At 30.9% G+C, this 26,637-nt stretch overlaps 1 protein-coding gene across 2 annotated transcripts in view; it reads left to right on the forward strand.

Moving 5' to 3' along the window:
- LOC139512135 (voltage-dependent calcium channel subunit alpha-2/delta-3-like) overlaps positions 1–26,637 on the forward strand; it is a 121,815-nt gene that overhangs the window by 74,772 nt on the left and 20,406 nt on the right. For both annotated transcript variants that reach the window (XM_071299546.1, XM_071299537.1), the window contains exons 8-28: positions 2,407–2,557; positions 4,505–4,672; positions 5,743–5,901; positions 6,674–6,752; positions 7,452–7,501; positions 8,793–8,903; positions 9,167–9,223; positions 9,929–10,006; positions 10,217–10,300; positions 10,936–11,055; positions 11,565–11,663; positions 12,056–12,117; positions 13,416–13,486; positions 15,148–15,178; positions 15,643–15,770; positions 16,396–16,498; positions 16,715–16,753; positions 17,234–17,314; positions 18,053–18,171; positions 19,135–19,313; positions 21,423–21,491. In XM_071299546.1, coding sequence (XP_071155647.1) covers positions 2,407–2,557; positions 4,505–4,672; positions 5,743–5,901; positions 6,674–6,752; positions 7,452–7,501; positions 8,793–8,903; positions 9,167–9,223; positions 9,929–10,006; positions 10,217–10,300; positions 10,936–11,055; positions 11,565–11,663; positions 12,056–12,117; positions 13,416–13,486; positions 15,148–15,178; positions 15,643–15,770; positions 16,396–16,498; positions 16,715–16,753; positions 17,234–17,314; positions 18,053–18,171; positions 19,135–19,313; positions 21,423–21,491 — 2,038 coding nt within the window. The remainder of the gene's footprint in view (positions 1–2,406; positions 2,558–4,504; positions 4,673–5,742; positions 5,902–6,673; positions 6,753–7,451; positions 7,502–8,792; positions 8,904–9,166; positions 9,224–9,928; positions 10,007–10,216; positions 10,301–10,935; positions 11,056–11,564; positions 11,664–12,055; positions 12,118–13,415; positions 13,487–15,147; positions 15,179–15,642; positions 15,771–16,395; positions 16,499–16,714; positions 16,754–17,233; positions 17,315–18,052; positions 18,172–19,134; positions 19,314–21,422; positions 21,492–26,637) is intronic.

The raw sequence follows: 26,637 nt of genomic DNA on the forward strand, positions 1-26,637 counted from the left end.
AAAGTAAGATCTACAAATAAGTCAACATGACCTAAATAATCAATTAACCCCTTAAGGAGTTATTGCCCTTTATAGTCAATTTTTAACAATTTTCATTAATTTGGTAAATTTATGTAAATTTTTACCAAATATAGTTCTCTGTTACTAATGGGCAAAGTTCATTATAGATATAATTGTAAGAAGCAAAATCGTTCAGTAAAGTAAGAACTTCAAACACATCACCATCACCAAAATACAATTTTGTCATGAATCCATTTGTGTCCTTTGTTTAATATGCACATAGACCAAGGTGAGCGACACAGGCTCTTTAGAGCCTCTAGTTGGTTATTATCTTGAATATTATTATAGATAGAGATAAACTGTAAATAGCAATAATGTAGAGCAAAGTAAGAGCTACAAATAAGTCAACTTAAACAAGTGGTCAATTGACCCCTTAAGGAGTTGTTGTCTTTAATAGTCAATTTTTAACAATTTTCATAAATATTGTAAATTTTTTCAAAATATTTCCTACTGTCATTTCTGGGCCAATTTCATAAGTTAAGTAATATTATAGTCAAACACACCTCTCCACAAGCTGGATTTGTCCTCACAATCGAAAACACACCTCTCCACAAGCTGGATTTTACCTCAATCAAACACACGGTTCCACAAGCTGGATTTGTCCTCACAATCAAACACACCTCTCCACTAGCTGGATTTGTCCTCAGAATCAAACACACCTCTCTACAAACTGGATTTGTCCTCACAATCACACACCTCTCTACAAGCTGGATTTGTCCTCACAATTAAACACACCTCTCCACAAGCTGGGTTTGTCCTCACAATCAAACACACCTCTCCACAAACTGGATTTATCCTCAAAATCAAACACACCTCTCCACTAGCTGGATTTGTCCTCACAATCAAACACCTCTCCACAAGCTAGATTTGTCCTCACAATCAAACACACCTCTCCACAAGGTGGATTTGACCTAACAATCAAAAACACCTATCCACCAGCTGGATTTCTCCTCACAATCAAACACACCTCTCCACAAGCTGGATTTGTCCTCACAATCAAACACACCTATCCACCAGCTGGATTTGTCCTCACAATCAAACACACCTCTCCACAAGCTGGATTTGTCCTCACAATCAAACACACCTCTCCACAAGGTGGATTTGACCTAACAATCAAAAACACCTATCCACCAGCTGGATTTGTCCTCACAATCAAACACACCTCTCCACAAGCTGGATTTGTCCTCACAATCAAACACACCTATCCACCAGCTGGATTTGTCCTCACAATCAAACACACCTCTCCACAAGCTGGATTTGTCCTCACAATCAAACACACCTCTCTACTAGCTGAATTTGTCCTCACAATCAAACACACCTCTCTTCAAGCTGGATTTGTCCTCACAATCAAACACACCTCTCCACAAGCTGGATTTGTCCTTACAGTCTCTAGAGTCGACATGCTAATGATCATTGTAAATCAAATATGTATACCACTTGACCACAAAGGCTTCCTCTCAGTCTGTAGTTGCCTTGACCTTTGAATAATCTTTTCATCTTTCTGAGTTCATTAGTTGATCAGGTTTTTATGATATTATTATTAGCCACCTGACTCCATTTTAGACAAATTTGACACATAACTAATCATATACAATTACTGTCATAAGACAAACTTGTCCTTTGTTTGACTTTTGAAAACAGATATTCACTGATGCTAAAATGAATATCATTTTTTTTTCAAAAGGCAATTATACAACATATTTATAGAAAAAAAGACAATAATTGTATTATTCCTATTTTTAAAAGAGCATAGAAAATGTATTTATATTAACCAATTTTAAATCAAACATTTTACTAAAATTAAACATGTAAAGGCATGTGACATTTAGCACAGTTAATATTACCTTTCTTCAGGTAAATATCTTGTAGTATTCAATTCAACTCCTTTTGTTTGAACACAGTACATTAATACAACAGGCTATGCACATTCAGTGTAACAAAGGATTACTGTGGATTCATTTATTTTTGTGGGCATCAATTTTGTTGGATTGCTGAAAATTAGCCTTTTCGTGGATATTTGATTTCATGGTTCTGTCAATCTCTGTATACAAAGTCTATTGTAATATTTTATTCATTGACATTTGAATTCATGGTTCACATGTACCTGTTACCCAGGAAGCCCACGAAAATTGGTATCCAACAAATAAAGTCGTCGTCCTGATTACAGTAGATTTAAGGCAGTAGGACATGTGGACTGTGACTTATTTATAAAATATTTAGATTGTTTTGTCATTTTAGGTATATAAAAGCAGCAACTATTTATAAAATATTTAGATTGTTTTGTCATTTGAGGTACATAAAAGCAGCAACTATTCATAAAATATTTAGATTGTTATGTGATTTTAGGTACATAAAAGCAGCAACTACACCAAAGAATATTATAATATTGATAGATTCCAGTGGTAGTATGAAAGGCCTGCGTATGAAGATTACACATTTTACAGTTGATAAAATATTACAGACCCTAAGTGATGAAGATCATTTTCAAATTATAGATGTAAGCATTATCTACTAGTCATGTTATCATACCATAACTTCTTATTTTTATATAAAAGGGATATTTATGCCCAACCTAGGGTCATTATCTTTCAGGTTTGAGGCTGTTCATCTATTTGTTCTTTCGTTCTTCCCTCAGTCCTGATTCAGGTTTAAAGTTTTTTATCAATATTAAAGAGAAGGTAGTTTTTGATGAAGTCCAATCAACTTGAAACTTAGTACACAGGTTTCTGGTGATCTTTCAACTTTTAATGCCAAATTAGTGTTTTAACCCCAAGTTCACAGTCCACTGAACATAGGAAATGATAGTGCGAGTGGGGCATCCATGTACTATAGACATATACTTGATTTAAGGTAGCACAATACAATTTTTTTTTACTTCCAATCTTCAACCTTTAAAATGCTGTTACTTTCTAAGACTGCATATGAATAAAAAAAAAGAGGTATAAGTAGATAGATAAAAGATTAATCTTTTAAATGAATGCAATATTTGTGTTATGCAATCATTATGTAATCAATTATTATGCAATTAATGGCAACATCTTGGTCAGTTCACTTGAATGAATTTAGCTATATCATCTCTATAACTTTACAGGAAATTTTAACGAAATCTTAACCAACACAGCAGGAGCTACAAAAGGGTGCCTCAAATTATCGCTATTATATTCCATTCTCTCATAAATCCGTTATTAGTGTAAACATCCTTACCACATAAAAGAAGATAATGTTTGATTAGATGTAAAATTTGATCTATACATTCTATATGAAATCAGAGACACCCTTTTGTAGATAATGGCTCTAGGAACAACATATAATAAAATCAACCCTCTCGGGGTATCCACAAAGAAGCTAATTTCAATTGAAAGTAGAAATTTCTTGTCATTTTTTTTAGACACAGTTAACATTAGAATTGATTACATAATTGTTGTATAATACTAACAGTGCATTAATCTGTTAGCTATCCATAAATACCACTTTTATAAATATTCAAGCATTATAAAGAGAGTTACAGCATTTTAAAACTGGAGAATTGGAGGTATAAAATCTTTGTATTATGCTACCTTAAGACTAAAACATATTCATTTTCAATTATAAGCAAGTATAACAATATAATTTCAAAAATTACAATAGATCAACCAAGAACACATTATTAATGTAAAAAAAGGGCCTGGTTTTGTGTTTTATGTTCTTTGCAGAAACTGATTACATGACCCTAAAAAAATATACAGTGTAACGGTCTAATCTGACACCTGAGTATTCTAACATTCTGCTTTAACCGACACATTTTCATGGTCCCAAAATATGCCTATTCATGCAGAAAAAACTTAAGTATTCCGACACCCTGCTTTATCCAACATTTTTTTCTGGTCCCCCATTGTGTAGGTTAAGGCAGGTTACACCGTAGGTATAAATTCTTTTATGAAGGAATATTCTTTTAACCTGCAATAGTTGCAGAATGATGGACATAGTGATACAAAACTTTAGACATAATCTATTTATGCTGAAAGGGCCTTTACAACACCAAATATTAAACAATCAATCCTCTTTTCTTTGATTTACAGTTTGTTAAATCCCTTTGTATCTTCTTAATTTTCTTAAGGTGGTACCCAACACCTTGACTAAAACAAATTTGGCTCGTTTATTTTTCATAAACTTTGACCCTTTGACAAAAATATAAAAAAATTTAAAAATTTGAACCAAACAATTTATCAGAAAAATTACACTGGTTATATAGCAGTTTGACAAGCACAAATGTTGATCATTGAGAAGCTTAATATTCCCTTAAAAACACAACGTAATTAAAACGTTTAACTGATTTTACAGAATTATCTCCCTGTAGTGTTACGTAGATACCACCTTAAAATATTGAATTCAAAGGTTCACATAACTGTATCAAATCATTTCTCATTTATCCTATTAATGATGTTAATGTTGTTTATAATTTCAGTTTGCAAAAGAGACATCTTATGTAGACAAAGGCTGTTCTAACGGAACACTAATTCATGCCAGTGAGCAAAACAAAAGAAGAATGTTGGAGAAAGTCAAAGAGATCAAACCTAGTCAGAAAGCTAACTTTACTAAAGCTTTAATTGAAGCATTTGAACTGTTTGAAGAGGTATTACATATAATGAGCTAGATAGACTTTTTTTGTTGTCTGCTCTATGGTCGGGTTGTTGTCGCTTTGACACATTCCCCATTACCTTTCTCAATTTTATTTTTTGTATTACCTTTTTTCACCCTGAGTTTAAATTTTTCAACTGGCAACCTTGTGTGGTAGGACATCCTGGTACCTGGTCAAGTAAGAGATCTCATGTACCACATTCCTTTACTTTTACATTGGATCCTATTATAACTGAAATCTACAAAGTAAAATATTTGGAAATAAAATTTTACAGGGAAAGAGAGTATTCCTTAAAAATAACTTGTTTTACAATATGAAAATGCTCTTCTACTTGTACCTTATGAACCAAATTCAAATACATTCAGGAAAAATAGTAGTTCTTTTGCGGTGTTCAATTTGAATTGGAAATTGAAAACTTTAAAGCAAGTAAAAAATTTCTTAAATGTTTAATAATTTGATTATTACAGCTAATTTCCTAAAGCATGTAATGCAAGACTTTAGTTAGCTTGCTTGCTTTGTTTCTATATTGTACAATCATGAGAATAACACCCAATTAAATTCAAATATTATATATACAGGTTAAACTATGCCTATATATATTGTTTAAAGATGTCAATCTTATTTACAAAGCTTGTATAAACAATTATACAAACCAAGCAAGCAAGCCAAACAAAGTTTTGCTTTACATGCAATAGGAAATTAGCTGTAAACATTTAAAAAATATTTTACTTGCTTTAAAGTTTTCAATTTCCAATAAATCTACATTGACAAAAGGAACTTTACTTGTTTGAGTTTCTTACTTCTGATTTGAGGCTACCATGACTGTGTTCAATACTTTCCTTTCTCAATTCAATTTTCAGTAAAAAATTAATACAAAAATTTATATCATTAACCTGCTTGTCCATAGGTAGATGTTTTTAAGTTATAAAAGACACCTGGTTAAACATATGTGATTGACAAAACTAGGTTTTCTTACAAATCTACCAATTTCCTCAACTGGTACACTTCAATACCTTAACTTTTATTGTTAGTGAATGATTCTAACATTGTTTTATTTTTTCCAGGTGGAGTCAAATTTATCCAATAATTCTGAGCAGTCAAAGCAAACAAAACAGACAGAAAATCCTAAACTTTGTAACAAAGCTTTAATGTTAATCACTGATGGAGCACCTGAAAGTTATGAAAAAGTTTTCCAGGAATACAATTGGCCAAGTAATAAATCGGTAATATTTGTTTTAGTCAACTGCAGTATAATTGCAAAAAAATTTAAAAGAATTTGTCATATGTGAATGTTTTGGGATAGGCTTCTCTTACTCTCACATATGCATGTAATTCCTAAAAAAGGTATATACTATGAGGCCATAAATTTCAGGTATAGTATGGATTATAAGTTTTCCTATTGTTACGTTCAGAATGAGTAAAAGTAACCAAGATTATTATTCATTGTCCCTTTATGGTTCTTTTTTTTTTTTTTTTTTTATTGTATGATGCAATCTCATATCTTCTTTAATAAAAATTATATTTAAGAAATAGTTTTGTAGCTGCATTGTAAATAGCCTTGTGTCATTGTTAGTATATATCTCACAATAATTTAATTTTGGATGTAACGCATCTTCTGATTGGCTGACGTTATTTAGTTTTCAGCCCATAGACATAATTTAGTTATGTGACCGTGACGTCATCAACGTTTTTTCATGGTTTTCTAGGGTTAACATGGAATTTAGAATTAAATTATAAGAAATGACTAATATTTTTTCTGTCTATTTCGAAATAACATAAAAAATTAGGTGCACACTGTTAAATAACTTGCTACGTGCGTTATTCAGTGTGCACCAATTTTTCTATGTTATTTCTTCATAGACAGAAAAAATATTACAGTCATTCCTTAAAGAACACACCATGGCAATACTTTAATTGTAGTAAAGTTTGAATGAGTTTGACTTGCATGTTATATAACATTGGAACTGTTGTTGCATCAAACTTTTTTTTTTTTAGGTCAGAGTGTTTACATTTCTCATTGGAAGAGAAGTATCAGAGAGTCGCAATGCAAAATGGATGGCAGATGCTAATAGAGGTAGTCATTTTACTTCACTTTATTTACATTTTTTGTTTAGATAAAAAGAATTGATTATTATTATAGAAATATTACAGATATTTATAGTTAATTTCTTTTGGTCTGTGGATCTGTCCATTAGTCTATCCCTTTCCAGTTTAGGTAGTTTACAATGGTCTCATCAACTTAAAACTTGTATACATGTTGATTGATTCAATCTAATTAGACTTTATGCTTAAGTATTAGGAACTGTGTCTTATGAACACACATTCTTCTTATATTGATGTCAACTATTCTTCATACTTTCCTATATACTATATTTTGCAACATTGCACAATTACCTTGAATACAGTTGTGGTCAACTTTTTGTACTTGGTGGAATTAAGAGCTTGGCATGATATAAGCATGCCTATCTGTTGATGTCTACCATATTTTGCCTTATGGGTATCCTTTGGTTATTTGTATTGCCCTGCTGTTCTTCTGATGAACACCACACATCTCGTTTTATTCATAATCTAGAGCTTGCGTTAGAATATGACCTAAATAAGAGCTGATGAACTGCTGCTTGTTTGCTTTGTGACTTGTTTATTAGAGAATGATGTATCATGTACAATCACCATTTATGATTTATAATAGCATTGAGACATGCCATATTATCATTGATGTCTGTAATTAGGCTTAACCATACTCAGACACTGGCTTTTTTTTTTTATTTTATAGGATATTATACACACATATCTACCCTAGCAGATGTTCAAGAAAATGTTCAGGTAATATTATTTTCTTTACTCAACTGTAGCATGCATATTTTTCCACTGCCTCAGATATCAAGGTTATGAGTGTTTTTTTTTTATATTTTGCAAATAATGATGTCTTATACAGTTTAAATCTGCAAGGAATAAATCTGATTTAAAATTATATGTATATGTCCCATGTACATTAGTAGCATGCATAATGAGGATTCTTGGGTCTGTCATATTGTCCATCCTGTATCAGGTTAAATATGTTGGTTATTTTAGTTTACATTAAGTTGTAGACTTAAACTTAGTATGTCAACATATATTTGTTCCACCTTACAAAAGTTCCACTGGAAACTAACATCTGTATAGATAAGTAGATTTGGTTAATTTATAGCAGCATCATTCATGAACAAGTGTTGAAAAACATTTTGTTGGTGCTTAATCTGTCTGTACATCTTAATGAACAAAGAGTTTATAGATGTTACTGTGCTTATTTGAAATGCCAAAAACCAATTTGCTAAAAGGTTGCTAGTATGAAGCCAAGTGGTGCAGTGTAATAAAAAATATTCTTTCCATCCAATTCCTTTGATTGACTGTCTGCTTACTTAATAAGTGGGAAAATTTTATCAGAAGGTCAATATCTGAAGCACTGGTCAAAACAGTATGATTTGGATATGGAAACTTCTATTGAAAGGACATTCATAAGTAATCAGTTATTACATTGCTTTAATAAGCAATAAAATATTACTTTGTTTACTGAAAAAAAATAATAGCTTGAATTGTCTACAGTAATTGCTTAAAAGCACTAATATTAAAGGGAAATAATAATATTTTATTATATTGCATGTAATAACCACAACTAAAATTATTTCCCTTTAATGTCATGTTTACAAAATGTTTAGACATCTTAGGAATAAATATCAAAGTTTCTATTATAAAATAATACTATTTTTGCACTGGGGAACAATAGTGTTTCTCTCTCTGTCCAATATTGTAACTGCTCTCAAAAAAAACAATTCTTTTATAAAATTTATACTAAAGGTTTGTAACAGTAATATCTTTGACAAATTGGAATATCAGTGACTATTAACCATTTATAAAGGACTCCTTAACCCCCTTGGAATGCCTGTATGTTTCTCCTGCAGGCCTTGCACATAAATCTCTGGCCAGATTTATTGAAATTTATATCAACAGTTTATGTCAGCAATATCTTTGAGGACTTAAAAATCAGAGCTGATCAATCATTTTAAAAAGGAGGTTAACACCTTGAAAATAGAATTATATGGAAAAATACAATGTGAAATTTATCTTTTTTTTGCAGGAATATATAAAAGTGATGAGCCGTCCTTTAGCTTTCAGTAGAACAAAGAATCATATATGGACTTCACTGTATGCAGACTATATCACAGAGGTCTCAGATAACAAAGACAGGGTATAATATACATTTATATTTAAATGAGGTAGTAACCTGTTTACACCCAAAAAAATCTAGAGATCAACATACAGTCTTATACAAGAGACAATACTACGAAATAACTTGTATATGCATTTTGAAAGGAAATGCCTTAAAAGTGCCATCCAATGAAAAGTATAAGTAGTTATAATTTTTAAGAAATACATTATTTTGAATCATTGAACATGATGAAATTTGTATATGCCAGCATTGGACATAATGAAATTATTTGTATATTGTAGGGATTACAGTATATTGTATCATTTGCAGCACCAGTTTATGACTTGAAAGGCTATTATGTAAGTGGTACAACTGAATTATTTAAACTGTACATAAAAGAAGTACCATTTAGTGATAGCAGGAAGTTAAGTTTGTTTAAGATTTTTGATGCTTTGAATTTTTATAAGCCATTGTAAATACAGGTACACTAATTGTTAAAATAGTTCTATAGTCTTGCTATTATGTAAGTGGTACAACTGAATTATTTTAACTGTACATAATAGAAGTACCATTTAGTGATAGCAGGAAGTTAAGTTTGTTCAAGTTTTTGATGCTTTGAAATCTTTATAAGCCTTTGTAAATACAGGTACACTAATTGTAAAAATAGTTATATAGTTTTTCTTTTTTAACCTGTTATATGATTTTATTGTTTTTTTAATACATGTAGTAATGTTTACCTTCAAATTGTGTGTTATGTTTTACCAAAAAATAACAACCTCATGTTGACTTCTGAGTTTTTTGTTGATAATAAAGATATAGAAATAGCCAATAGGCTACTGATTGGGAAATTTAGTTTACTCTGGAAAGAAACCTATGTGACTGCAGAACTTGAGTTTTCTGTTTTTTTTTGTCATTTAGTAAGATTTTAGAACAAACATTTGGATCAGTTGTTTCAAAAATTATATTGGTTTTAAATTTCTTTTTGGTTTATATTTTGTTTGTTTGGTTTTTGTCTCCTTGATGTGTACACCACATTTCCTTTTAATCACAATGTTATATTTCAGAATGAGAGTAAACTATTAGGAGTAGCAGGAACAGATGTAACAGTTCAACAAATTCAGGATTTAATACCATATAATAGGGTAGGTTTGGGACACTTCTAAAAAGTTTAAATTTTTAATAAAAAAAAAAACACTGAGAAAGAAGTTTCTTTTTTATTTCATTGTTAGCATCAGTAGCAACATTATCAACAAGTAAATACCAAACAATTGATGATTTGAGACAGAAAAATACTTAACAACTTTACTACGTATGTATTCCTGTATTCATATTAATTTGATGTTTTATTTCAGTTAGGTCCAAATGCTTATGCCTTTGTAGTAACTCATCAGGGTTATGTTCTATTCCATCCAAACTTCCAGCCAACCTTTTTAAAGGTAAGTCCATTTAAAGGGATTAACCTTTTCCATGGTCATTAGTGTTTTTGAACATTGGAAAGTCAACATTATTTAGTAACCTGTTTATCATACTCAAAATTTGAATTGTAAAAAAAAGGTATTATTGAGCTTATGCTTGTAGGACAATTTCCCTGGACTGATACATGTATCTACAAAATAATTGCATGACTTATCTCCCATTGATTGTATTTTCTTGCATCTTGTGCGCTGTACTCTGATGATGTTGACATAAAGATACACCATCAGCCCACTCAAGTCAAGATGCTACAGTCTGTGTAATGAACCAAAAATTTAGTATTTGGTGATTGGACGCAAAGCAATATTTTGATGCTGGATTTTATTCTGAAGACTCCATAGGATAATTTTGTAAAAAAGGAATGTATAAAAAGATTGAGTCCAATATTAAGAACTGAGTTGAATTAGTGATTACAAATTTAGGATCAGACACAGAAATTGCTTCATTCACATCTTCAGCAGAACTAATGTTTAAGGCCTGTACAGCATACTGGAAACCATAACTGATGTTACCATCCCTATTGTGCTCTGTAGGGAACTCCATTATGCTCTTGAACAAATACTCTCTGAAAATTAAATGTAATTTTCTTTTTTTTCAGCAAGATCCAGAAGATGGATTTAATCCAAATCCAGCTAAAATTCAAGAATTGCATCCCAATTTTCAGAATGTTGATATCACTGATGTAGAATATTCTCAGGATGATGAACTCTTACAGCAGGTGATATATGATGTACAATGTCGAGGTTGCTATATGATATATCTCATTCCAAACCTTTAACACAAAAACATGTGTATCATAATTTGTCTGCCATTACAAAACATAAATCATTACTTTTATAACTTTTATTGTGAAAGAAAGATTATTATTTTGAGTTTTTATTTTACTTTTTTTTTTTTTTTGCACATTTTTAAATGAGACATATAAAAACTGACATTTCAGCTTAATTAACATTATTTTTGACTCTTAATTAAATTTGTACCACAGTAGTTATTTTTATGGAGTTAACCATGGTTGAAGAAAATTTTGAACAAACATATAAATTTTTGCTATGTTGATAGTGTCTGCATATTTTTTTAGTATGACAGTAGAACAATATTCAAGTGTCCAAAATTGTAATGAAAGATAATAAAAAAAAAGAGCACTTGTTTTAAAAGTTGCATATCAGAAGGATTTCACTGAAAGCTCATGTTAATTTAGATTTGTAATTATCTATTATTTATTTTAAGATGAGAACAAAGTTATTATTAGGTAAAAAAAGAGAACCAATTACACTAACATTAAAAGTGCCTTACGATGAAGATAGCAACTGTCCAGAATTTGGAAAGGTATTTATAGAATAAAGATATTATTAAGTGTGTTGTATTGTTTCAAGTAACTCGTAATTCAGTTATTTATTGAAGCATCACAGTTGTGAAATGTTATCATCCAAGACCACAAATTTCAATTTAATTCCAATTTAAAATAATTTAGTTCTGTATTTTGAAATCTGGCTGTCATGAGACCAAGATTTAGCTATATTGTCTTTATCAGTATTAACAGTGCAAAATACTTATATATTCAATTTATTGATGTTAACAATAGTAAATTCACACTTTCACTGCATATCATACAGAATTTGTATAGTGCAGAAACAAGTAAAATCAAAATATTTAAACATCTGCAGAATTCTTATACATGTGTTATTTGAAGTTTTTTTTTTTTTTTATATATTTTGTAGAAGAGAATTGCAGTGAGAAACTACACCTTTTATTATTCTAAAATTGCTGAGACAGAATTTAGGTAAGTCTATCATTAAATCCATGCTATACTGTTGAGAGTATTCTTGTTATGCCGACTAACGAAAGAAGGGGACATTATAAGTTATCTACGTTCATATCCGTAGATATGGATATTTAAACACCCTGAAGTACCCCAGTACACCATGAGGCTTACAGATATGAACGTAGATAACAAATTTATCTCCGGTCTTATTCTGAATCGGGCGAGTTTTATGGAAATTCGGGTACAAAGTGTAACGTGAAAACAACGTTTTTTTCATTCTCTAAAAAAGTTTTATTAAAATTTGAAAATTTTACATATTTTTTACGGAGTGTAGGGTACTACCTTTGGTAGAACCCTACAGGTAGTCAAATGTAAGACGTTTTTAATACGGGGACAGAGAAACTGGATTGAGTTAAATTTGGTGCTCAATGCTGTGAGAGTTACGTCATAGATGGTGTGACGTCAACGTGGGTCATTTGCATAGCTTGGTCAGTAGTCCCATTCCTTGAAAAATATGACAGTCAAGTGATGCATTTAATGAAATGAGTGTAAATGATCGGCATAATAGGACACAATCGTTAATGAATTAAACATTTTATTACAAACATCATGGATAATCTACAGAATACAATCTTTCACAAGGAGTAATCATGGAACTAAGGAAAACTTTCGTGAAGTTCCCCCGGGATAATGGTTAGCAACGTCCGGGGATATGGGTTAGCAACACCCAGGGCTATGGGTTTTGTAATGACGTGCATTAACCAATCAAAATCCTAGATATGTACTAAGCCGGGGATAATATATATTATTATGAGTTCTGTGCATTTGTCCCATATCAGGTTTAAAGAAAATTTCCTAAAAGTTATGGTCACACTAAATTTAAACTTAGTACACCCCTGTTTATTATAATAGAAACCATGTGTGCAGATTTATATATTTCAACCTAACTTTCATTGATCACTGAATTTTTTTGATAATACATTTTTTATTAGTCTGGAGGAAAAATGGGTAGGATGGAATCAGAAAAATCAATAATACAAATGACATCAATAATGACAATAAAATATGGGAAATGGTACTGATTGATGAAATTGATGGCATCTAAAGTATTATCGAAATATGTAAATATCACTGAAACACTAATGAACCATAAGTCAAAGGATTCTTGGTCGAGGTATGTTTCAAAGGAGTGAAAAATTAAAATAAAAAAAGTTCTATAAATGATACATGTATAAGCAAAATACTTTGTCACAAAAGTATACCATTTTAGTACTTAAAGATATGTTAATTTTGCTGGGTTTTTTTTCTATTTTCAGCCTAGGTATTGCTTTAGCACAAAAGAGAGTACCTAGTATATCATACAGAACAGATATGAACAAAAGCAGAAGTAAGTAATATTGATAATATTTGATATCATGAAGCTATGTGCATGATGGAACTAGATGATTTACTTGTACAGTAAAACCTGTACAACCCGGCCGGCTACGGAACTATGAAAAAGGGCTGGTTTGGACGGTGAGCCGGTTTATTCAGGTTTCCGTTTTGACCGGAAGTTAATGACTTGTGACGTCCCATATTTTGCATGTAAAAGTTCTCTCTGATTGTAAATTATATATCTGATAAATTAAAATACTTCACTTCGTTTTTCATTGTTTGCATTTGCATCATAATGCTCGCGTTTTTTGGATTGTCAGACGAGAGTTTCGATTTACTTCCATGATCATTAATTTGAAATGTTGGAATGGCCGATTAAAAAGCCAGAATATTATCAAACGTAATTTCATCACTATCGAAACGTTGTCGTACAGTGTACAATACCCATTGATTGTTGTCATCCGGGTGTTTTTCATTATCAAGGTCATTTGTTTAGGGGTTCACAACAGGGAATCCGGGACTTCGAAATCACGATATAAATTTCTTACTCCGCGATTTAAATTTGTTTATCTAAGTTACAACGTAATTTCACTCCGAGATATATTCGTTGTGTCTTTTCGTTTAATTGACACGTTTATAATGTTTAAATAAATAATACAGCACTACTGTACGATTGTAAGTTCACAGTTTAACACCTGACTAATTGATTACCTGAAAAGCCATATTGTATAAACAAATATGTTTTGATTGCATATCAATCATTGAAATTAATTAGACAAACCGGTTTTGACAGGTAATAATTAATGTAATTAAGAGTATTGGAACTTCATAATTAGACCGGAATTCGGAATACACAGGGTCCGGTTTACAAAGGGTATTTTAACAAAGAATTTGAAGCGGAAAAATTGGGACTTTCATTTTCGGCCGGAATGGACAGGAAACCGGTTTATTCAGGGTCCGGTTTAATCAGGTTTGACTGAAATGCTTATTATTAGTGTTTATGTCTAAAATTTACAAAATATTTTGAATTAAATAGAAGACTTATATACTTGGTATCTGCTGTATTCATCAATCAAAATGAACAGTTGGTATATGGTAAAGGTCATCCCTGCCAGGTTGAATCAAAAACTTAGTTGTAGTAATTGCTGCTTTCTTCTAAGCATGCAAAATATTTTAGAGTAAGAGCCAAGACTAATCTGAGTACATTGTAATATATTCAGGTAAAGTGACATGTCCTCTAATCATCTGTAGCTCATAAAATAATCTGGCTCATTATATCAGCCAAGTACAAAGCAGGGATGATATTCATATTGTAAGTAGAAATTTAATACCAGTCTTTCATCAACTAAAAGCTGGCAAGACTGTGATAGAATTAAATTTGAACTACTATATAATAGTTTCTATCATCTGAAATGTGTTGCTCAATTTATGCAGAGTTTTTTTTTTTTTATATTTTATGTATAGATAAAGTAGATGTGAAGTAAAAAAAAGAATGAAAACGTTATCTTAAAATTCAAAAGACATCAGAGGTGACATACAGTCTCAGAATACTGGATCCAATGGTGAACAAGAGTTTAAAATAATTTTTTTTTAGTAGCTGTGCCTCACACAATAAATAGGCAACAAGTAAAAATTATTATTTTATTTGTAAAAAATCCTTTTTTGTATTTTCAGAAAAAGATGGTCATACAGAACTAGCAACATGGTAAGACTTTTAAAAATGTGCTAATAAAACACAATAAATTTATAAACAGGTTATTGGGAAATGCATTTGGATTGATGTAGGGTGATTCAAAACATTTTACAGGTTTGATGGGTACTGTGCCATCTATGTTACATAGTTGTCTTTCTTGGTAAAGTATATCAGAGTCAATTAACCCTGTAAATATAAAGATGGGTACATGCTGAAGGTTTGGCATTATCACCCCTTTTCCCTGAAAATGCATTAAAAGAACACATTGTTCACAATGGAAATAGTTTTTACTATATTAAAAGCTAACTCAAAGTTAAAAGTGGGGTATAGGATTTGAGTTTGACATAACTGTTTCTTCTTCCCATGATAAACCAAATTTACGTTGACTGAAAGAAAAAAATACAAAGCATGTGATATTTGCAAGAATAAAATGATCAACATATAAAAAGTTTAATTTTACACACTTTGTTTTGCAGGCGTTATTGTAAACATGAATGGACGGACTTCAATGAATTACAAGATTTCTTGGTAAACAAATTTTCTGACAATGGAAATAATAAAAAGTCTGGTGGTGGTAAAAAGTCTAAAGGAGAGGCTAAAGGGTGTAAGTATGAATACAAAATGATAAGGTTAAATCAATGAAACAATGATACAAAAATATCTAAAGAGGAATGTTAAGTGTTACAACAAGTTCAGCTCTAAATCCTCCTGAATCGATATAGTAGCTGAACAAAAAGAAAGGATTTAATATCTGCTATCTTCACCGAATTCTTCAAGTTATGAAAACCATTAAGATAAGGAAAAAAAACACTAATGAGGTTCCTTGACTTTGAATATGCACATAAGTTTGGTTTGGTTTGATTTTTTTTTAAATCCTAACAAATTTATGATGTAAAGTAGTTTGAAATCTCAATCCTCCCTCTCTGATTTTTAATCAGTGTATGTCCAGTATATAAAATAATTGACATCACAATATCGAAACAGGATATAAATCTGCAGTAATTGTATGATGTATTAACAATTATGATTACAAGAAACAACAAAAAATAAAGCATATATTACAGTATCAATGAATGCACACATTTACTGAAAGGAAGCTAAAAATGTTTGACCTGCTGTTAAAAATCATGTCCTTTTAAAAAGGTTACAATATCCTTAAAAAAACTCAGTAAAACTCTGTATTGTGCTTCTGAGCTCACCAACTCCCTACCAGTATACCTTACTTGCAGGTTCTGAATACAGTGATAGTTATTTACAATGGGATTGGAGTATAACCAGTGATATATTGGATGAATGGACCAAAAGAGCAAGGGAACAAGTTTCTTCTTCAAGGTATTTTCTCAAGAAATTAAAATATTAATGTACCAAGTTTTTCCAAAACTTCTTTTTTCAATTTATGTAACTTAAAAATTAGTAATTATTTTCCAATTTGTTTCTTTTCTTCAAGTAATATGAGTTAATTTTTAATTTAAAAGCAATATATGATTATTGTCCTAATGAAAAAGTAAATTCATGTAATAGATAAAAAATTCCAATCTTGTTTTGTAGTTATGATACTAGAGTGAAGCCAAAAGAAGTGTATAAAAGGTATGTTTCTATAGAAATACACTATGTAAATATCACAGTTTTTGGTATCAGAAAAGAAATAAAGATTGTGTTTCAAGTTTTTTTTTAGATTTCACAAGTTTTACTGGCTTTTTTTCTATGAAAAAAATACAAACAGTAAAATGAGTGGATTTACTAGATGTTTATTTATTAATGAAAGCTCCAACTTGCATCCAAAAGTATGAGTTTATTTAATCCATATTTGTCATTATTTTATTATACTTTTTGACTGTTAGGCTAAAGTTCTCATCTAAATGATGACTTCATGTTCAAGACCATTTCATTCTCTATACTTTACTCTTGAGGACTAAATCTCTTGAGAGGATATGGACAAAAGCTTAAAGAAGTTGTAGACTGGACAGGCAAGGTGAATATTTGTTTTCCCTGAAAGTTAGTAATGATATCTCATATTTTTTCCATGATATCTCATATTTTTCCCATGATATCTCATATTTTTTCCAGTTTTGGAGTAGAACAAGTGTTTCTGTGGACGTCTGCTGGATTGACAAAATATGTAACAGCCTCAGCAAACTTAACAGAGCCGTAAGTATTCAAAATTTTAAAAATATTTTAACCCCCTTTCGGAGGAAAGAGAAAAACAATTTTAATGCAAGGGTTAATTATCTCTTATATGAAATTTTGTCACCAACTACTTGTCCTTCTTTTGATCTTGGTGACAAGATGTATTTGTCTGTCCTGAGTCAGGAGCATGTTAATCAGTAGTTGTCACTGTTTGCTACTGTCGGTATTATCTGTTTTGATTTTATTGTTTTGTCATCAACATGATGTTCAAAGTTCCCATATAAAAAATCCACAGAGAACAATAGCATTTATTCAATGAGACAGGACATTTTGCAAAAATTTAGATGATCAGGCTGTATACGACCTTTTTTACAGTTGAGTGATTCTATCACGTAGGCAAAATCAGTCACCCGTGTACTATAAATACCTGTGTAACCTTCTCAGAAGCCTCGTTTTAAAGCAACAAGGCAAATCCATGGTAAAATCAAAAGTTCAGAAACTCAATTTATTGGTCCAATTACGGGAGGGTTATCCAAAATTCAATATCAAACTTCTACCAAGTTAAATTTATATATACTAAAATAGTCATCTGCACAACATATCTTGGGAGGGAATTTAACCCTTGAAGCCTCCTGGCTTCCTCATAGAATGCCCCTCATCCTTCACATACAGAAATTCAAGAAAGAGACATACTGAAATGAATAATAAAAAAAAATGAGCTTGGATGACTCATTGTACTGTAGTCTTTGTATTTAACAGGAATTTTATAAAAGAGAACAGGAACACTGTAAAGAATAAACATTATAGACAAACAGTAGAAGGATTGGAATACGGATATAATTATACATATTCTGTACCTTATCATGCAGAATTGTATAGTAAGTAATCATCTAGGTTTTCTTAGTACAAAGTCATGTGGACTATATATATATATTTTTATACCCCTGCTTCAAAGATAATAATGGTATACCTGGATGCATCTGTCGTAATAACTTGTCAAATTTTTCTCAAACCCAAATCATAGTTTCTTGATGTATGACATCAAGCTTTTGAAAGAGCATAAATACCTGTCTAGGAAATGACCACTGCAAACCAATAGATATTTTTACTTCTTAGCTATGATGGAAAAAAACAAAAAAAATATTGTTACAATTTCTTCACAAACTTCAAGCTACTATAAAATTTGATGAATTCAAGTATTTATTGCAAAAATGGATCAACAACACTGAGCGGGAGTATAGTTGGTGATGAATAGCTCACAGTATAGCTAATTATACACCATCCTGGGTGACGGATAGATACAGTAACTAATCTGGTGTTCACTTCACATAGGAAGAAATAATTTGTTTAGATGATACTAGTAATTGAATAATAACTCTGATGAATTTCATTGAGTGTCTTTATATCTGAAAGAAAAACAAAGGATATGGGGAATCCATCCATGACACAAAATCAGTAAAAGCACAGCAAAATGATTGCTGTAATCATCTCTAAATCACAATGAGGCCTTCAACAAGAAGCAAAAAAAATCAACCAACTACAAGACCAACTTTAGCACCATTTTTAGTGGAATTCTTTGGAAAATTATTTGGAAAGACTTTTGTCTGAAGAAATACCATGGAATCGGCTTAATATCTGTTTTTTGAAGTTGTATAACTCTACCAGTTGTTTTTAATTGCTAGTTTAAATTGCAAACCGTTATACCTTATTAGTGTCATGGTCTTTTGCAACCATCCAGATATATAAATTAAAAGTTATATAAATTCTTAATATAGTTCAAGATTTTCAAAATTCCTAAGACACCATCATAACAAATAAAAGACCATTTTTTTCATTTTCAGCTCATCCAAAAAATTTGGTGATAACAATAACAGCACCAATATATAAACAGAAATTTACAATGTTGGTAGTAGGATTACAAATGAAATATTTATCATTTACACAACGTATGGAGGAAGTCATAGAAAACATGTCTGTACCTCAGACAAATCCTGACAGCTCTTTATCTTGTAAGGACAAAGTAAGTATAAACTGTAAAGAGGAATTCACCTTTTTAGAATGTTATGGTGACTTGAGAAACACTAATACCACTCAGATTACAATTCTACCTTGACAGGTAAGTTTGTATCTAGCCTATAAAATACTTATTTAGCCTTGAGAATTGAAAGGTCAGTTTATCCCATGCATACAAAAGAAGTTTACCTATGAGGGTCAGAATGGGGTTTACAGAATAGAGAATACATGTAATAGCAACAAAATAATAGAGAATAGAGAAAATGAACATCAAAATAAAGAATAGAGAATAATTTACTGCAGTGCAAAAGTATAAGGAATAACTGTGCATAATAAAAAGGTAACTTAGGTAACTGTAAGGCATACTGATAATATAATCATGATCAATGAACATAATTGATAAATAATCTTGTAACAGAAAGACTAAATAGTAAAATCATTTTCATGAGAATTTTACAGAATGAGAGTTATTTCAAGGCTATTAAAAGAAAATGCCCTGAAACTTTAAAGAATACAGATATTAAAAAACCCATCCAGGTCCTCATGTTATTTACCTTGTCAAAATATAGGCCACACCATTATAATCTACACATCTAGTCAAACTGGTTTTAAACTAGAGATCTAGTCAAACTGGTTTGGTATAACTGACAGTTTGCTCCTGCCCTAGATGTCTATTTCACACTGACCTTATGTGTTTGTGCTTAGAGTACATTGTACTGTCATATTTATTGGTTTTCTGTTGGGGAATGATCTAAACCTGCAAAACAGTGGCTTGAGATTTCAATTTAAAAGGAATCAATAAAATCTTAAAAGTTTATTCTATATGAACTGATTTTAGTATAATAAATTAATATTTGGAATTTCATATCCTGATTGATGATTTTTTTTGGGACCAAGATGTTTTCTTCGTTCTAATTCACATTATAATTATTTAACCTTCAATTCACATTAAAAGATAAAAAAAAATTCAGCTCTCGTTTAGAATATTTTGCAACTAAATTATAATCCTTTAGAATTTGGTGTAAACAAAAAACAAGAGAACCTGCAAGCAGAGTCTATTTCTATAAAGCCGATAGTTTTTTTATATCTGAAAAGAAAACTAACACGTAAAAAAAAGGCCGAAAGTAACCCCTAAATTTCAACATTAACATATTTTGAACAATTGAATCAAGATGCACAAAGTTTAAGCATTGGTCAGAATATAGGGTTCTTTTGTACTTTAACAATATCACAATAACAATAAAGTGACCTTAATTTTGGACAAGGTAAATGGCATGAAGCCAATTTTACCAACTTCTTTTTTATGAATGGGATAAACTGACCTTTCAATTCTCAAGGCTAAATAAGTATTTTATAGGCTAGATACAAACTTACCTGTCAAGGTAGAATTGTAATCTGAGTGATATTGGTGTTTCTCAAGTCACCATAAGGACTATGGGTGATCTCATTGTTTGTACACCAAAATAAATATACCTTTTCATCATTGGTTTAATTTCCATTGTTTACAACATTTGAAACCAATCACAACATGTTTTTGTGTACGCTTTTGAAAATGTTACCCAGAATGCATTAGATTCTGAAACAATGAATGAAATTACTACTACTGTTTCTAGGTCTATTGTGGATTGGTTTAGTTTTGGGGGTACCAATTTTAGTGGATTGAGAAAAAAATCAATTTGTGTATATTTAATATATTGTTTTTAATAAAAATTGGCATACAAACTGATAACAAATTTGTATACTTTATTTAACATTTTGATTCATGGTTTACCTACAGCCATCAAATCAATGAATACATATGAATCAACAGTAAATTTACAGCAAAAGCCTGAAGAAATACTATAACCTTTCAAGTTAATATTGTCAAGTGATTTTATTGCTTGGATATATATGAATAACATTGTCTTTTTTTCCCTTTATGAAATATTTTAAAAAAAGAAGAAGAAAATAGTTTTGTCAATGAGACCAAAAGTCATTTAGAGGATAAGATACAGTCTTGGAAGGGTTTCTATTCAAGCTCTAAATTTTCCTAATTTAAATTAGCTTTCTATTATTAAATGCTTTAGTACAAGTATATTGTAGGAAAATGAAGACTTAAGTTCAATTCTATTTTCAGGCTCAAATAACCTGTTATATTTTAGACAGTAACGGCTATATCATATATTCAAACATGGACGATGAAAATGTAAGTGTTATATTGTTAGAAATTAATTGCATTTAAAAAATGCAAGATCATAAAAGATTTAATAATACAATATTGTTGTCATTTTGATTTAAAAGTGCTGTGAATGAAACATTCAACACCCTTGAGCTCTTCATATGATGATGATTTTTCATTTTGAGTATTTGCCCTGGATATATAACAAATAACAATTAATGAATTTGAAAATTTGTAGGTATTTTTATGTTTACTTTTAAACATCATCAAGCTTTGTTTACATTACAAATATCATCCCCTCTCCTACTTTAACATGTCAGAAACTTCACGAGTCAATTTTGATGATTCATAAATTGGATCCTGCAGCCCTCATGAAAATATTTTTCTGAATTTTTTCTGAACTCGATGCTGAAATTTTACTGAACACATTTAGTAAACCCTTTTCTTAAAAATGCCTGAATTTGGCACGTTCCAGCAAGTTTTCAGCACATTTTCAGTAAAAATTCAGCAGTACGTTTTCAGTAAATATTCAGCAATATTCAGAAATAATTCAGCATTAATTCTGAATTTTTCTGAACACCTTGCTGAATTTTACAGAATCTATTGAAACCTTTTGCTTAAAAATGTCTGAATTTGGCACATTCCAGCACATTTTCAGCAAATTTTCAGTAACACTAACAATTCAGCAAGTCATTTTCAGTAAATATTCAGCAATATTCAGAAATAATTCAGCATTAATTCTGAATTTTTCTGAACACCTTTCTGAAATATTCAGAACCTATAAAAAACCTTTTGCTTAAAGAAGGCTGAATTTGGCACATTCCAGCAAGTTTTCAGCAAGACATTTTCAGTAAATATTCAGAAATAATTAGTATTACTTCTGAATCTTTCTGAACAACTTGCTGAAATATTCAGAACCTCTTAAACACCATTTTCTAAAAAAACCAACCAGCTATAATTTAACCCGTTCCAGTGGGTTTTCAGCAAATTTTCTGTTAAAGTTCATCTAAGACTCTAAAGGTAAACTTTTTAGCATTTCTTTCTAAAATGTTCATTTTATCAACAAACAAAACAATATTTAAGCAAATATTCAGTAAAAATTTGAATTAATCTATACTCAGCCAATATTCAGTCTTCAGCTATTGTTCAGGATGGGTTCAGACCATTTTCAGCTTTAGCTTACATTTTTCAGGAAAGGTTCAGATGATTTTCAGTTTATATAGTTCAGGAAAGTTTCCATTGGTACATTTTTTGTATTTAGACAATATGAGCTTTTTAATATTCTGTCTGAAAGACACTATTTATCCAAAACAAATAAACATTATTTAAGAAATACAATGCATTATGGTGTCATATGTGAAGTGGAATAATTAGTTGTGTCTTTGTCTTTTTTATTATTGCTTTTTATTTTGTGTCTTATATAGTTGAAATCAGATCAGTCGAGCCTTTTACAACTGATGATTAGTTTGTTATGTTGTGACATCAATGACCCAGCATTGTGACATAAGAAATTTATGAGAAAGTGGACACATTTTGAAGTCGGTTATACATAATACAGTATAGATTTTGCCCATTTTAATCTTTAACTGACCAGTAATGACCGTTTATTATATCTCTGGGTTTTTTGGTTTTTTTTTATCTATGAATTGTTTGCTCAGCATCAATCATGCCACATCTAATTATTTTTATATTTTGTATAATAAACTTATAATTGTCCCAAGTGAAAGCTTCCATGCTGCTGTTGATACTTGGGCCAAGTATTGTACACCGTTAGGTTACCACACGAAAGGAGCACTACAGTAAATCTACATGTAATCTCACGTCTTTCACTTGAAACATTTCGTATCTATAACAGTAACATTAACAATATGCGTCTTGTTCTATTTTTCCAACTAAAAAAAAGAAGTCTTTTGGACTCTTTCCTGTCCTTCAACCCTTTGAAATTTTCTTGTGTTAATAGGGAAAATCATCAATCCAATTTCAAAGGCCTGATAATTATTTCAAATAATGTGAATCATGAATTATTCATGAACTTTTAATTCTATTAATTCAGAAACTGAGAATCATTTGTATATTAAATAAAAATCAGATTATAATATATGTAAACTTCTCTTTCTTTCTGTATTAATCAAAATTGAAGTTTCAGAGCTTCAAACTTAGATCAGTTCAATTTCTGCTTGAATTTCAAAAAGTTTCTGTGGAAGATGCAGGACTTTCACCTGCAAGAAAATACAATCCACAAAGAATCCAATGTCTTACTTATTTTTAAATTCAATATGAATTATGATTTTTTTATAATGCCATTTTTTTAATTGATTGATTTAATATCATGAAAAAAATAAATTTTAGAAGCCTAGAAGGGAAGCGAAAAAAAGTATAAACATTTCTTAGAGTTTTCTGTATTGAAAGGTGCAGATCCATGATTTTGTTAGAGGAAAGGGCGCCCCTTTTTTTTAATGATCAATGCATTTGTCGATTTGAATTGGGACATATAGTTGCCGCACCCCCACTTTTTAAAATGTCTTGATCCCCTCCTGTTGGTGTGAATACTTGTAAAAAGTCTATGCAATTATCATATATATGAAGCTCCATATGTGGGACCCTGGCACCCTGTATCTGCCATTGATTGATACTTTCATAAAGAAAAGCAATGTGTCATATCTAAGTTCAGGTTAGGCCTTAGGGGCACAATATGGTTCATTTCCGAAATCCTGCTTTTTTGTATTTTTTTCCCATTATTCCTCTCACATCTGACATCCTCCCCCTCACTCAATTTCATATCCCCACAATCCCCTATAATTCACATCCCAAAATTTGCAAAAGCATGCCCCCCTTTTTGTCCCTCAAATTAAAAAAAACTGCTGGTTCCCAAAATATGGTTCATTTACCAAATCCGGTTATTTTGTAAAAAAAAAATCATGATTTCTCTCACATTCTCCCCCTCCCTTTGTTCCATATTCAACCCATGTATCTCACATACCAAAACTTGCAAAAGCATGACCCCCTTTTACTTTTTTGCCCATTAAAGTAAAAAAACAGCTGGTTCCTAAAAAAAACCCAAGAACATTCCCCTTCCTCCTCTGATTTTCTCTTGAATGGTCAGTGCATAATGATGTGCACAAGTTCAATACATAATTTCAAGGATTTTCTTCATTTTTATTTATTTTCTGGTGTTGACTTTCTCAAAAATGGTATTTATAGATTGCCTCAATAAACTTTTATCTTTAAATATGATTTAAAATAGCAATAAACATTTCAGTTCAAACTGAAACTGTAATATACTTATCTGATAAATATAGCCATCATTTCACAAATCGTATTTAGGGCGCCTAAATAGTTTTTTGTTGACGTAATTTATTATGCGTTTCCGGTTCAGAAAGGTTTCACTTATTAAACTGGTATCTACTTTCTACGAACATAGTGTAGTAGCCAGCAAGGGGACCAGCTTAGATCATGAAAACGTTTTAACTCCCTATATAACTGACTGTACTATCAGTGCTTGTAAATAACACTGTATTGTTTACAATTACAACGATTGACTAATCTGATATTTTTCTTAGTTCTTTTTTTATGCCGAAATACAATTGAGTAAGGCATATTTAAGAACTTGGAGAGAGATTCAGAAAACTTCTTCTACAGATAAAATTAACACTGGCAGTGCACCAGCAAAAACGGATAGGCTATCGAACAAATCGCAAATAATTTCAACGTAAGTTCCCTTTTCAAATTTTGAATTTTTATAAATACTTCGACACCAAGACACATTGACACCTGGCAGACATCCGGTGTCAATATTTTAATATAACATAGGTCCTGCAGTTGCTGGTATAATTTTGGTATGCCTCTCAAGTCTTCATATAAATGAATTCTAGACATTACGGCACCTTGTCAAATCGGCACCGTTATAGACAGTTCGGCACCAAGTCAAATCGGACCTGGTTAATTCGCCCCCAAAATTAACAGATTATGTTTTGCAAGTTTGGGAATCATGACTTTTAATGAAAGGAAATTTATTATAGAAAAAAACAAACTTGTTATAAATTGTAATTGATATAAGATCTTCAGTTTTTAATGTTATTACCAATCATAACATTATTAATAGAGTACTCATGACTTTAAACAGAAAGCCAGCTTATTATTGTTTATTGTAGATTTCACAGGTACCTGTGGACGTGATTACATTTGGGTGCCCCTTAGTGGGAGAATCTTAAATGACACCCCCCTTTTTTGGTACATGTAGTTAATGATTTTAAGATTTTTTAATTTGTTTATATAAACTATTTTCACTTCGAATATATTTTGATTTTACTGATTGGCTAATATCTCAAAAAGATACGACCCAAATTCTGAAACTTTCCCTTAAAAATCATATGTCACAATGCTTATGTTATATCAATTACTCTCCTCTAAAAATTAATTGTTTACGTTGTTAACGCCAATTGACTTCAGATCAACTCATGTAATTAAAAAAACAACTTCAGTTTGGTGGTCTTTGGTGTACATGTATTCTGCTCTGGTCTGATATAAAAGTTTGAAAAAATATTTTTTATGCCCCACCTACGATAGTAGAGGCCGGTGGCATTATGTTTTCTGGTCTGTGGGTCTGTTCGTCTGTCTGTTTGTCCGTCCATTCATCTGTCTGTCTGTCTGTCCCGCTTTAGGTTAAAGTTTTTGTTCAAGGTAGTTTTTTATGAAGACTTGAAGTCCAAGCAACTCGAAACTTTGTATACATGTTCCTAATGATCTGATCTATCTAATTTTAATGCCAAATTAGAGTTTTACCTCAATTTCAAGGTCCACTAAATATAGAATATGATAGTGTGAGTGGGGCATCTGTGTACTGTGGACACATTCTTGTTTGTATTATTTTCAGAAGATTTCAGTATTCTGTCTGAACAGTTCAGCATCTGGCAAATCTGTTCATATAAGCTCTTAGAGCTGTTCTGAACAGTTTAGCTTTCTATCATTTCAGAAAGGTTTTTTTTAACTGTTTTGAACAATTCAACACTGTCTGAATAGTTCAACACATTTTCAGATGTCTCTCTGAAAAATTAAGCAAGTATTTATTCTGTTCAGAATGATTTCAGTATTGTTTCTGAACATTTCAGGATCTTGAAAATCAGTTCAGAAAGTTTTCAGGGCTGTTCTGAAAAATTCAGCACTGTTCAAAGAT

This window comes from Mytilus edulis, chromosome 1, assembly GCF_963676685.1.
Source record: "Mytilus edulis chromosome 1, xbMytEdul2.2, whole genome shotgun sequence".
In the NCBI taxonomy this organism is placed as follows: domain Eukaryota; kingdom Metazoa; phylum Mollusca; class Bivalvia; order Mytilida; family Mytilidae; genus Mytilus; species Mytilus edulis.